At 38.6% G+C, this 14,729-nt stretch overlaps 1 protein-coding gene across 1 annotated transcript in view; it reads right to left on the reverse strand.

The window, feature by feature from the left end:
* LOC134582615 (serine/threonine-protein kinase N2-like) overlaps positions 1-14,729 on the reverse strand; it is a 39,241-nt gene that overhangs the window by 14,104 nt on the left and 10,408 nt on the right. Inside the window, exons 4-11 of the mRNA XM_063439280.1 lie at positions 12,910-13,000; positions 8,392-8,519; positions 7,494-7,653; positions 6,433-6,618; positions 2,307-2,384; positions 2,107-2,216; positions 1,146-1,289; positions 515-590 (exon numbers count right to left, since the gene is read on the reverse strand). Coding sequence (XP_063295350.1) covers positions 515-590; positions 1,146-1,289; positions 2,107-2,216; positions 2,307-2,384; positions 6,433-6,618; positions 7,494-7,653; positions 8,392-8,519; positions 12,910-13,000 — 973 coding nt within the window. The remainder of the gene's footprint in view (positions 1-514; positions 591-1,145; positions 1,290-2,106; positions 2,217-2,306; positions 2,385-6,432; positions 6,619-7,493; positions 7,654-8,391; positions 8,520-12,909; positions 13,001-14,729) is intronic.

Consider the following 14,729-nt stretch of genomic DNA (forward strand, 5'->3'; position numbering starts at 1 on the left):
ATGGATTAATTGCTTACATCATAATCCAAAAACTCTAAAGTAAAAGCATAAGAAAAAAAAGAAGGAACACAATCTCCAAGCCTAGAACTTTATTTGAATGTATTAATTGTGAGTTATGGTTTATAATATTACAATAACCAATAATACCAATGTCGTTAATGGGAATGGCATCCAGTGAAAATGATGATCTTCAGGTAGGTATAAGTAATTTAATCTGTGTATACTGTATATGTTATAAGATGTACATCCTGCAGTATGGTTGTTAGAATGGATGTATATGTATCAGTTTCTCTACCTGTAAGATAATGAAATGTGAAACCCCACACTGGTTACTGAGTGCATTCACACTGCTTGACAAGCTTGATGTGTTCTATCACACTGGGGGCTAGTACTGGGGTACAAGGGTTCGCCGCTTGTCAGTAACCAATCAATAATCATTTCTGCCTGATAGATGCCTTTAAAGGCCCATGGGCAGTTTGCTATTTAATACGAGGCATGTTAAACATACACTTACCTTGTTTTGAGGAGATTAATTTCTTAATTGTTTGAAGCTTTGGCCTTTTCTGGGTGAAAGGACTGGAAAACGTCACCTATTCCAAAACAAGGTGAAAGAGTTAACTGCAGGAAGTAAATGATAATATCTTATTTTGCCAAACCAACATAAAAACAGACACACAAATGGAAAAGTAAACAGCTTCAAATCTGTTCTTCTACAGCTAATCACAATAAGTGAAGCCCTTTATTTAGACAGTCTATAACGTAATATAGTGTCCTTTATCTAAAAAAGTCAAAGATTGCTAAAGATGCTATAAGTGGTAATGTAGGTAATATGACGTATATACAAAGGTTTATTCAATAAATGGCAAATTGCATGAATTGAAAACAGAGTCCCTTTAAGCTAAAAATCCAAGTTACTACTATTGCTGACTTAAGGAATGCTTTCAAATCACCTATTGTTACCTAAGTTGTGCATTTCAGTTTACACTTCAGTACAGTTTGATTTATATTTATACACTTATTCACTAAGTGTGAAAATCCACTATCTTTTAATTGTAAAGTTGTGTAACGTAATCATTCTTTTGTTTTCTGTATTATTACATTAAAATATAACTATAAATTTATCGTGGCCAGAGATTGGTTCTCACCTTGATGAAAAGGGTGCCCTGTGGTTCCAGTTGTAGACACAGTTCCTGTTTGGGGTTCAACAGGAATTCTTCCAACTTCAGAGTCTTTGTGGCACACAGTGATCTCTGATCATGCCAATATAAGGATATTTCTAGCTCCCGAGACTATGTAAAAATTAAATGAACAATAGTTATTTAAACAAAAAAAGTTTTGGGCCAATCATGTTTTCGTAAGGAACCATTTCCACACATTTAAACCACATTTTACCATTTTCACATAAAAAAAAACAAAACAAAATTATTTTTCAATATATTGAGGTTAGTAAATGAATAGATATAAATTTGTTTAAAGTGTTATATTCTTTGCCCTATTACTAGCCACACTACTAGTCTTCCATGTGTGTGCTTGACACAGCAGGACTTGCTCACTTTGAGAGATTAATCGCAGTTCATTCCAGGTCAGGTGTACAGAGCATTAAGCAGACCCAGAAGTGGTGGGTATGTAAACATAAAATCAGTTTGCACCTATAAATTTTCTATCCACATGGCAAGCTTGTTTATTGGGGAAAATAAGCAATTAAACAACGTGGTTAGTTAATGCTTGACAGAATGCCTTTAACTAAAAAGTTATAAAAAGTCAAGGTGGCAAATGTTTTCTAAAATATGCAATATATCACAGATTGTTTAACCCCTTAAGGACCAACTTCTGGAATAAAAGGGAATCATGACGTGTCTCACACGTCATGTGTCCTTAAGGGGTTAAAAAATCCTTTAACAATATCTAGAGAAAGATAAACTAACCCAATGTTAAACAACTCTACATTTTAACTGTCTGACACATTAAGGTCCTAAAAGGTTTAGAAAAAGGAGTTCAATTAGACAACTCTTTACAGGATTTGAAGATTTATAACGTATTAATTCTACCTGGGGCCAAAAATGAATTCAAGCTAAAAAAAAAATAATACACGCATGCCATATGTACCTTATCTAAATCCAGTTTAAATGTCTTATTCCAGGATGGGTTAGAAACAGTTTTCCAACTTGTTGAACCCACTGGAATATGATCGATCTTCAGCTGAGTACGGACTTCACCTGTAAGGAAATTTCAGGAACTCAACTTAAAAGGCTAAGAGTATTTTAATTTAAAGAACATTTCTACGTAGCTTTGGTCAATACACAGACAATATAAAGGTTCATCTATTAGCTTTACACAAAGCTCTAGAGGTTTGCTTTCATCAAAGGAGTCTAATCTCCTGTATTCTGTAAAAAAAAGCAAAAGAAAATAAAAAACTAGACAACTTTATAGTCAGCCAGGTAATACAGTCTGAATATAAGCAAAGAGATATATGTGAAATAACACTAGAACCAATTCACTAAAAACATGTTGAAAATGATGTTCCTGCTGTCGGTCTTTTTTGTCTAACAAATAATGTAAAGAATGGAGTTTGTACGATGAGTGAGTCCAAGTTTATATGTGGGTAGAGTAGTTTGGTGTTGACCTGCTACAAATTTTGAACAGGATATAGATCGATATTGTGGTTTTGATTTTCATTTGGATAGCGATGTTTATTGTAAATACATATTGGCCACAGATTTGGAAGAATTGTTTTACAGAGGTGTCTTCAATAAATAATTTGTGTAACCAATCCAATAGAATCAGGTAAGTGAGTTTACGATAAATAAGGCCATTGTAGGGCATAAGGCCCGTCTACCAACTTAAAATGTAGTTTGTGAGCTGCTGTATAGAGTAATGTTAAAAATGTCTTATTATGGAACAATGGCCATCAAACGATCTGAACAGGTGTTGCAATGTATAAAGCTTCTTTTACTTTTTAAAACTACTTTGCTATACATTGCAACACCTGTACAGATTGTTGGCTGACTAAAACGGTCTACTTGGTTTTTTACTTTGGAGCAGCGCCATTTTTTTTGTAAATCTCAAGACTGAGATATCTAATGGATTTCCCTGATTCTGAATAGTCTCACTACGCTAACACGTGGAAACCTACAGCATGACAACAATGTGGGACTAGGAGGTTTCCCACTGCAGCCTCGGTTTGGCACAATGGAAGAGGTCCCATGCTGCAGTCTTGGTTTGGCACACTGGATTAAGGAGGTACCATGCTGCAGCCTTGTTTTGGCACACTGGATTAAGGAGGTACCATGCTGCAGCCTTGTTTTGGCACACTAGATTAAGGAGGTACCATGCTGCAGCCTTGTTTTGGCACACTGGATTAAGGAGGTACCATCCTGCAGCCTTGTTTTGGCACACTATATTAAGGAGGTACCATCATGCAGCCTTGTTTTGGCACACTGGATTAAGGAGGTACCATGCTGCAGCCTTGTTTTGGCACACTGGATTAAGGAGGTATCATCCTGCAGCCTTGTTTTGGCACACTGGATTAAGGAGGTACCATCATGCAGCCTTGTTTTGGCACACTGGATTAAGGAGGTACCATGCTGCAGCCTTGTTTTGGCACACTGGATTAAGGAGGTACCATCCTGCAGCCTTGTTTTGGCACACTGGATTAAGGAGGAACCATCCTGCAGCCTTGTTTTGGCACACTGGATTAAGGAGGTACCATCATGCAGCCTTGTTTTGGCACACTGGATTAAGGAGGTCCCATGCTGCAGCCTTGTTTTGGCACACTGGATTAAGGAGGTACCATCATGCAGCCTTGTTTTGGCACACTGGATTAAGGAGGTCCCATGCTGCAGCCTTGTTTTGGCACACTAGATTAAGGAGGTACCATGCTGCAGCCTTGTTTTGGCACACTGGATTAAGGAGGTACCATCCTGCAGCCTTGTTTTGGCCCACTGGATTAAGGAGGAACCATCCTGCAGCCTTGTTTTGGCACACTGGATTAAGGAGGTACCATCATGCAGCCTTGTTTTGGCACACTGGATTAAGGAGGTCCCATGCTGCAGCCTTGTTTTGGCACACTGGATTAAGGAGGTAACACCCTGCAGCCTTGTTTTGGCACACTAGATTAAGGAGGTACCATCCTGCAGCCTTGTTTTGGCACACTAGATTAAGGAAGTATCATCCTGCAGCCTTGTTTTGGCACACTGGATTAAGGAAGTATCATCCTGCAGCCTTGTTTTGGCACACTGGATTAAGGAGGTACCATCCTGCAGCCTTGTTTTGGCACACTAGATTAAGGAGGTACCATCCTGCAGCCTTGTTTTGGCACACTAGATTAAGGAGGTCCCATCCTGCAGCCTTGTTTTGGCACACTGGATTAAGGAGGTATCATCCTGCAGCCTTGTTTTTGGCACACTAGATTAAGGAGGTACCATCCTGCAGCCTTGTTTTGGCACACTAGATTAAGGAGGTCCCATCCTGCAGCCTTGTTTTGGCACACTGGATTACGGAGGTATCATCCTGCAGCCTTGTTTTGGCACACTAGATTAAGGAGGTCCCATCCTGCAGCCTTGTTTTGGCACACTAGATTAAGGAGGTCCCATCCTGCAGCCTTGTTTTGGCACACTAGATTAAGGAGGTACCATGCTGCAGCCTTGTTTTGGCACACTAGATTAAGGAGGTACCATCCTGCAGCCTTGTTTTGGCACACTAGATTAAGGAGGTACCATCCTGCAGCCTTGTTTTGGCACACTGGATTAAGGAGGTCCCATCCTGCAGCCTTGTTTTGGCACACTGGATTAAGGAGGTCCCATCCTGCAGCCTTGTTTTGGCACACTAGATTAAGGAGGTACCATCCTGCAGCCTTGTTTTGGCACACTGGATTAAGGAGGTCCCATCCTGCAGCCTTGTTTTGGCACACTAGATTAAGGAGGTACCATGCTGCAGCCTTGTTTTGGCACACTGGATTAAGGAGGTCCCATCCTGCAGCCTTGTTTTGGCACACTGGATTAAGGAGGTATCATCCTGCAGCCTTGTTTTGGCACACTGGATTAAGGAGGTACCATCCTGCAGCCTTGTTTTGGCACACTGGATTAAGGAGGTACCATCCTGCAGCCTTGTTTTGGCCCACTAGATTAAGGAAGTATCATCCTGCAGCCTTGTTTTGGCACACTAGATTAAGGAGGTACCATGCTGCAGCCTTGTTTTGGCCCACTAGATTAAGGAGGTCCCATCCTGCAGCCTTGTTTTGGCACACTAGATTAAGGAGGTACCATGCTGCAGCCTTGTTTTGGCACACTGGATTAAGGAGGTACCATCTCGCAGCCTTGTTTTGGCACACTGAATTAAGGAGGTTTTCTTGCAGTTTATACTCCACATATATTGAAGTGCTACAGTTTCCTATGAGGTTTGCTACATAGACCCTCCTGTGTTATACACCCCTGGGTATGACATTATGTCAAGGATTTTACTGGTGATCTGAGAGGTGGGCCTATCTTATTTATATATTTTTTGTCACACTATTCCATGTTTTCTACTATACAGTAACGTTTGTGTATTATTGTATTTGTTTAATACTATTAGCATTTATTATGAATGTACAGGATTACATAATAATGTACTGTTATATATCACAATGTCATTGTTAGATACATGTAATAATAATATTTAATGGCAATTAAATGGATGAGAAAACTAACCCAAAACATTGCATTAACAAATAATCAGGAAAGTCCAGAGCATAAAATTGAAAGTCAGGCTGTGAGCTGTGTTCAAGTCTCAGAATGGTAAAGCCGCAATCCCAAAGAAACAATGAAATCATCAATGAGTAAAGTAGTCGAGATCTCGTCTACTGATTAGATAAGACGATAATGTAAGGGGTGTTGTGAGCCAGTATTCTCCCCATGGACCAGGAGGATGTTTCAAAAGGCAACTTGTAACTTGTTTAGAGGAGGATATAAAGTTGACAGATAGGATTCCCAGCTTGAAGAATCTTTGGTAAATGTTTCCTTCACTTTTAAAGTTTAGAGTCACTTCATTCAGAATTTGTAAAATAATTTGGTGGAAAAAGGCAATTGTGGAGGGATATCTGGAAATATGTTTTGTAAAACTGATCTCCTTGACAACACTTTCAGTATTGTGATTGATTGGCAGGGTCTTTGTGAAGGATGGAGAATCCTATTAGATAATAATATTTGTATTTCGCCTCCATTCTCCCCAAACAGGAACATTGCAGAGTTAAAGGATCCAAGATTCCTATACAGACCTTGTCTAACCATGACCAGTCAAATGTTACTGGACTATGATTATAAATTCTGTCAGTAAATGGTGGGATATGTAGTTTAACAATTGTAGCAGGGAAAGGTTCGATACCCCAGATATTGAGCACTGTTATTGAGCGTCACTGTACACATAACGGGATTAATAAGATAAAAATCACTGTACTAGAAAAGTCAAAAGTCTCCTGGATGTTCTGATTGCTGCCACGGTTGTTTCTTCTGATCCGGTTCATTAATAAGAATCTTCCTCGACGTGGACTCCTGCCAGGGAGAACATCTGACGGGTCCTTTAGTCTGCCAGGTACATTCTCCAGAATACCGTGACAGCCCTTTACTCGCACTTTCAGAGTACCTGTCAAACAATCAGAATAAATATTGTAACAATGGCTATTACACTTTCACATTGATGTTAAAGAAAACTTTGTGTTTGGTCTAAGTAGCACACACAGAATATGAAATGATTAGGCAGCTTTTACATCTTTATCAGAATATAAATCAACCAAAACTGAACTTACAAACAGATAAAAACTCAGTAACTTCAGTTAGTCCCTGCTTGGTAGTCAGACAAGGTTTATCTCACTGGTGCCATTAGAGAGGAAACGTATACTATTTGCATTATTAGATATTTCTAAACACTCACAGGAGTAATTCAGAACCAAAATGCAACAAGTCCACGCTATACAAGTTGGAACCCCTCTATGCAAAGTGAACAAGGAGTCCACGTCTGGATTAACCTTTACACTTAGTGGGACTCTAAGATAATAAAAAAAAAAAGTAAAACTGAATTCATGAGAATACCAAAAAAGTGCAAATTCTCAGTAACATGTCATTTTCACATATTCAGATGATTATAAACTGTGTCTTAGACAGTAAGTAAAGTCATTTATCTAATTTCCCATTAGTAAAATATTCCTCAAAGTGTAATGCTTAACTTGTTTACTTAGTTTATGCTATTAATTCACTCAATAAAAAGTTATGCAGAAAGCTAGCTCAGTACATTTGGAAGAATGATGCTAAGAGTTACATATTGTTATCATTTAAAATGTCACCGGTCACATTTAAACTTGCATACACGTCACATAGAATAAATCCTGCTGGAATATCAGTAGGCTAACTGTGAGTTTCCTCCAGTCAGACTTCACACAGATGGAAACATGCTCGGATATTTCAATGTTAAATATTCTTGTTTCGTTTATTCCCAGATCTTTCAGAGACAAAACAACTTACCGGTTAGTGCTATGGACTTGGATTTGACTGAACCAAGGGACAGTTCCTCGGTGGTTATACTCTTCCTATGGTGGCCATCAGGAAGTTCTTTCACTCGTTCCTGCAAGGAATATTTAAGGAGGTCCAGCTTTTCATTTGACGCCTGTAGTATTGATTGTGCCTGTTAAAAAGTGAAAAAAAAAGATAAAGGATCAACAGAACGACAGACATTATCTGCTGGCAAAAATATCTGGAAGCTGCTGTCTAACATGAGCTGATGTTCAAGGTTAGACACACAAGTCCTACAAGTGTGGCTCATACTTTCACTGTATTTATAAAGGGTGTTATAATTCCACATCATGTTCAATGTATAAAACTCCGGATTAATCACTAAAGTCTGAAATCTGAACTGCAAATATTTAAACTAAAAATAGTGATCTGGAGAAATTCCATCTCGGCTTTAGTCAGAGCTTATCTAGGTTTGTTTCAGTTTGGTAATTCAGATTTTTATTTCCTACAAATCAGTTTATTGAAAAAAACCCGTATTTAACTTAAATGCTGAATGGAAAAGAAAAAACTAGTTAGCATAGATTTCCATAGATTGATATTATGCTATTGGCTTTTAATAAAACTAAATGGGAATTAAACAATTGGGAGAATTGTAAATAAAGCACCATAGAGACAGAATAAAATACAGAACAAATGGTCCAATAAAGACTTCAAACAATTAAGGTCTCAGAAGAGAGAATATAAATTATTCATGAAGCAGATTCTGTTGGCGCTTTATAAGTCATAATACTATACCATGGCTACTTGGCTAATGCCAATAAACTGCAACTTCCAACCCCTTGACAGACATTGGAGGCCCATTATTCATTCTGGGGATGAAATGGTTAAGAGAATACACTTTGTAACTGACCTCAACAAGCGGCTTTCCATCCAATTTCTGGGTGGCATGTTTGGCTCCTTCAGCCACGGCACGCTCGATCGCAAATCGGTGGCTCAACTCCTCAATGCGTTTCTCCAATGGACTTATTGTAGGTGTTTCTAGGACACAAATTATTAAATTTTATTATATTAATGGTAAAAAGGAAATCGACATGGTAGTTTCAGGTGTCACAGTATTAAACGGGTAATTTCTATAAGGTTTCTCTACATATTTCTATATGTCTCAGTGCACTGTTTCAAACACAAAACATTTTAACCGCTTTCCGACCACAGACAGAAATTTCCCATCAAGCTTGTCATTGCCTAAAGGAACCTTGATGGAAAAGTTCTGTCATTTATTAAAGTTAACCCTGGATCACCGCAATCGCGGGGTTAACGCTCCTCTGGTCTGTCTCGGTATTCAACGCAGACTGGGAGCCCCCGATCGCACTGTCCCTGCAGCTGTGATCGCTCTGACAGCCTCTGACTCTTCCGCGGCCAGTGTGAAGTGCATGGAGACGGATCAGTGATGATCTGCTTCTCCCTGTAAATAAAAGTTTTTAAGTTAAATCCCACCCCCTTTCACCTGCTTTAATATAATTAACCCCTTTCATGCCAATTGATCACTGACTACAGTTGCCAATTGGCAGGGACTACATTTTACAGTCATCAGCTTTTTATTTTTTTAAACCCTGAGGGTTAATTTTTATTTTTTTGAATCCTCAGGGGTTATATTTATTCTATTAATTCATTAAAATATTTTAAAATTATATATTTAGCTAGCTGGGGTGGGCGGAAAATAGTGGGGAATTGGTGAATTCGGTGTTAGGCTAGCTTGCCTGCTAAAGAGCTCCAAAGTGGGACACGGACACATCAAAACACCATGAAAATTCACACTTAAAAACCTGAACTTGTCACGTCTCGTTTACAGCACTGTAACATCACAAAATAGTGTCTAGGTCATACATTGGGCATATTGGTTTACTCAGAAGATGTAACTGAGCATACTTTTGGGGATATTATGACAGTGACACATATCAAGTGTAAGAAATATTTTTTTTCCTTTCACCACAAACATTGGCATAAATTCGTAAAAAAATGGTGACAAGTTAGGGCACAATATACGCCATATAAAATACCCTGGGGTATCTGCTTTATCAAATGAAAGCCCTTTGTGGGGTTATTTAAACAGTCAAACTGCTATAATAGATATAACTGGTATGTGAGCGCTCCAATTAATTATGCAGATCTACATAAAAATCAAGATGAAAATATCAATAAACTTAAAAATGACCAATCTCGCCGAGATCACCACAATGACCACCATAAACCACAATTGAATGTACTGGGTGAGTCTTATCTGAATCAGAATACTCTACACATATATATAAGAGTATAACAAAATATCATTTATTGTATAATAAACCAATCATAAAAAATGAAACAACATCTCAAAACGTCCAGTATCAGATGTAAACGTGATGAATAGTAAGGGGCCCCTTATTCATATTCTTGTCGACAAAGGACTGATGTGAAAAATCAGAGATGTGCACATTAGCATAAAAACTATATGTGAACTAAAAAAGTTCAAGCAATAGGCTCCAGTCCAGTCCGTGAAAAAATATATAAGTGGATAAACGGATAGTGCCCAGACGACCAAGCTGTCTTACGGAGAGGGAGCTCAAACACCAGCCAAACACCCTGGTCAAGACTAAGAGGGAAGCGATAGGGATGGCCCCAAAGGTGAAAAATCACATCCAGATATGGAAAACTATGGGGATATCACTTCAGCAACTTACCCTATCCGTCCGACCATCGGGTGAAAAACTGGGAGCACATAAACTCCAAACCGTGAGGGCTGCAGGAAAAAGGCCGTTCTCGCCAGGTCGCTTGCCGAAAATCAATGGCGGGTCGTAAAGGACGAATCGGCTGGGAAGTTCAAATCCGTCGGCGGTGTGGTGAAGTAGCAGACAGCACGTCTACGCGTTTCGTCCTAGCTGGAGGACTTTTTCAAGGGGTCTTGAAAAAGTCCTCCAGCTAGGACGAAACGCGTAGACGTGCTGTCTGCTACTTCACCACACCGCCGACGGATTTGAACTTCCCAGCCGATTCGTCCTTTACGACCCGCCATTGATTTTCGGCAAGCGACCTGGCGAGAACGGCCTTTTTCCTGCAGCCCTCACGGTTTGGAGTTTATGTGCTCCCAGTTTTTCACCCGATGGTCGGACGGATAGGGTAAGTTGCTGAAGTGATATCCCCATAGTTTTCCATATCTGGATGTGATTTTTCACCTTTGGGGCCATCCCTATCGCTTCCCTCTTAGTCTTGACCAGGGTGTTTGGCTGGTGTTTGAGCTCCCTCTCCGTAAGACGGCTTGGTCGTCTGGGCACTATCCGTTTATCCACTTATATATTTTTTCACGGACTGGACTGGAGCCTATTGCTTGAACTTTTTTAGTTCACATATAGTTTTTATGCTAATGTGCACATCTCTGATTTTTCACATCAGTCCTTTGTCGACAAGAATATGAATAAGGGGCCCCTTACTATTCATCACGTTTACATCTGATACTGGACGTTTTGAGATGTTGTTTCATTTTTTATGATTGGTTTATTATACAATAAATGATATTTTGTTATACTCTTATATATATGTGTAGAGTATTCTGATTCAGATAAGACTCACCCAGTACATTCAATTGTGGTTTATGGTGGTCATTGTGGTGATCTCGGCGAGATTGGTCATTTTTAAGTTTATTGATATTTTCATCTTGATTTTTATGTAGATCTGCATAATTAATTGGAGCGCTCACATACCAGTTATATCTTTTCGGTTTCATTTAATAAGTCGCTCCCTTGTATGTGACGCAGCCCTACTGTCATTTCATCCCATTGGGTATATTTATTTCTCACTGTCAGTCCATATTACATTTACATTTTGCAAACTGCTATAATACTCCAAAATGAGACATAGGCCCGTCAAATCATTATATGAAAATTCTAATGATAGAAACTGAAATAGCCTTGTCTCTTATATGGCATTGTAGATTCACAGAATAGTGCCAAAGGCATACAATGGGGGTATCGTTATACTCAGCAGATGTAGCTGAACACAATAGCACACACTAGCTTTACGAAATACACTTTACAAAACCGTTGTTATTGGTGTATATGCCAAAATAGAGAAAAAAAACACTTTTACTCCAATATTTAGCAGAGATTGGCGATGAAATCGCTACGTTAAAAGTGTCAAAATAATCTTGGGTAAATAGCCTGTTATAATAAAACACAGTAAAAAAGGAGGGATATTGGTAAAAGGTGCTCAAATCACCAAGTGTGAGTCACTCCAAATCACACAGAAAGTGTATAAAGCAATATCGTAAATAGTATAGTGAGAGCAAGTAATTATACACCAAATATAAAATAGATAAAATATATTAAACAGGCAATATTACCATATGTCTTGGATGTCCTAAAAATATAAAATAAAGGACATAGTATAGCCTGTATAAAATGAATGAAATGAAATAAATATAAAATTGACCACTCACGTGGTGCTGAGCCTTAAATAGCGGCTCAGACTATAAGCGCCTTTTTATAATTTCCTGGAGACCGCAATGCTGGAAAGGCAGGTTAAGTTGATCTCTGTCAGAATCCCCTTGTGTCAATTGATGAAAACCAAGTCAGGAAGTACAGGAACAAACTTTATTTTCATAGCATAGCATATAATGGAATCTCCCAAGAATATTGCACTAACGCGTTTCGACCGTTATAGTCTTTATCAAAGTGCTGTAGTGTGAAACAAATTTAGCGTTTAAATACATTAAAAAAGGCGCGCATTGTGATTTATTCGCCGGTTTACTTCCGGTTTCCGGCTGTTACTCCTCGTCATTTAATTTCCGGCTTCCGGTCACGTTGCGTGTCACACGGCATTTCCGGGTCAGCGGTCATGTTCCCTTTGCGTTCCAGCGAAACTCCGGTTCCGGTCAGCATCAATTAGTTTTTCTCAAATATCTTTTGTACCATGTCCATAATGTAAATAAACAGTGTAAAGAACATCCATTTTATACATATTTATCCATGCTTTGTACTGCTATTCGGAACTTTGGTGGGGAAGCTTATTGGAATAAAATATTTTACTAATTTTAACACAGTAAAAATTATTGAAAAGGATTACATATATATAAGAATATGTCATATCACGGAATATATAAAAACAGGCGAAGAAATCACAATGCGCGCCTTTTTTAATGTATTTAAACGCTAAATTTGTTTCACACTACAGCACTTTGATAAAGACCATAACGGTCGAAACGCGTTAGTGCAATATTCTTGGGAGATTCCATTATTTGCAAATAATACAAGAAATAACATTTGAATCATAGCTGAATTCCCTTTGTCTGACACTTCCAAGAGCTGTATGTTTCCCCATAAACCTAGCTTTCTATAAGAGAGCAGAACACAAACCACATTCACAATACACAGAACATATGACATCACTGAACCTTTACCTTTATGTTGGAGAATCAACATGCGCAAAATTTCTATTTTTCTTTTGCTGTCATGGAGTATTTTCTGAGCATCACTGAGATGTTTCTGATCCTGTAAGCAGAAAAATCAAATGGATAATTAAGATAAACAAAGACTGGACGTTTAGGTTTATTACCCCACACCACCATGTATACATGAGCTAAGTTTAATTTTCACTGTCCCTTAAAACCCTTTTGAAGAGACAATGAAGTCACCAAGGCGCTTAATCTCAGTGAAATGGCCTGGGTGCAGAGTTCCTTTCCCTTTTAATCCTGCAATGTAAAACAGTGCAGGTTTTTTTAGAAGTTATTGCTAGGTTAAGTTCACCTTTAAAGGCTGTCATACTGACAATGATTAGAGGTGCTTCCACAGCAACAAGTAAAAAACAGTCATGTGTCGCGGAAGCTCATAGAAAAGCATCAGATCTCCAATGCAACCCAGGAGGAACATTGGATTGGACCATCAAGAATGATGCCACGTTTCCTCACTGATGTTGCGGGATGTAGAGAGGTGGAAAAGGTAAGCAAAACTTTACTATTATTTTGTATTGCACATGAGGGGAGGGGGACGATGACATGTATTTGACTAAGATCCAGCGCACTCATCCATTCACCAAATAGCAATCTCAAGGCTCATATAATGTAGTCGCTTTATTTAAAAACACCTAACCTGGGCAAAAATAATGGGAATTTAGTTACAGTATATGATCATACATTGCATAAGCCTGCCACAACGTCAATGTACCCCATTCTTGGCTGGTCCTAATCTAGCAACCTAATGTATGCTCTTATGAGATTAATCCACCTCAACTAGGCAAAAACATTGGAGTTGTGGCAGGCTTATGCAACGTATGATCATATAATGTAACTAATCCCCCATTATTTTTGACTAGGTAAGGTGATTTTAAATAAAACGGCTACATGTTAATACTTAAATTATTGTTTAGTGAGTGCGCTGGATCTTGTATGTTGTATGAATTGGCCCCAGCAGCACCCTTATAAGTATGCATGTTTAGATGAGTGCCTCCCTCTTGGTTTCTTGTATTTGACTAGGGACAGGGGCACCTCAGCATTAGGGATACAGGTTTGTATTTCTAACACTGTAATGTTCCTTGCATTTCTCCTCTATTGTTGGTCTTCACCTAGAGATTTAATATATTTCCCTCTTTACCACCAAATTACTTCACATTTTCAGAACGGACACACTATTTACAATAACGGCAAAAGGAAAGCTAACAAAAAGGATTTTGCAAATGTGGAAACTATACATCAACATATTGTACCCCTCCGCTATTAACAAACTATTTTAAGACAACATCATGGTAGATGGAGAGGATGTTAGGGAATACTCGTTTACCAATCTTTACCTTGATCCCTACCTTATCTGAAATGCCAGCCCCTTCTAATTAGACAGAATGTGCTCTCTGGGACGTTTCAATTTATCCTGTATTTTACTTTCATTCACTCTTATGGTATTTACTTATGGCTGCCTATTCCTTGTACATCCTTTATATCCTTTGCTATCATGTCTTTCCACGTTTTTTTTCTCACCCACGGTTTTGTTTCTTATTTCTCTTTCACCATCTATCCACCCCCCAATATGTCTTGTAAATACATCAAATCAAAATAACTAAAGAAAACGAGAGTTGTGTATATCTTTGTACTTAAAAAAGTGGAAGGAAGAGCCTTGTACTATTCAGCTGAGAGAGAGCCGTAGGCGAACTCCACAAAATGATGTATTTTAATTTCAGTCCGATCCAGGAGCAGAAAGAGTCCATTAGCTTCTGGATCCCCAGCCTGCT

Source organism: Pelobates fuscus, chromosome 13 (genome assembly GCF_036172605.1).
Source record: "Pelobates fuscus isolate aPelFus1 chromosome 13, aPelFus1.pri, whole genome shotgun sequence".
NCBI classification, from domain to species: domain Eukaryota; kingdom Metazoa; phylum Chordata; class Amphibia; order Anura; family Pelobatidae; genus Pelobates; species Pelobates fuscus.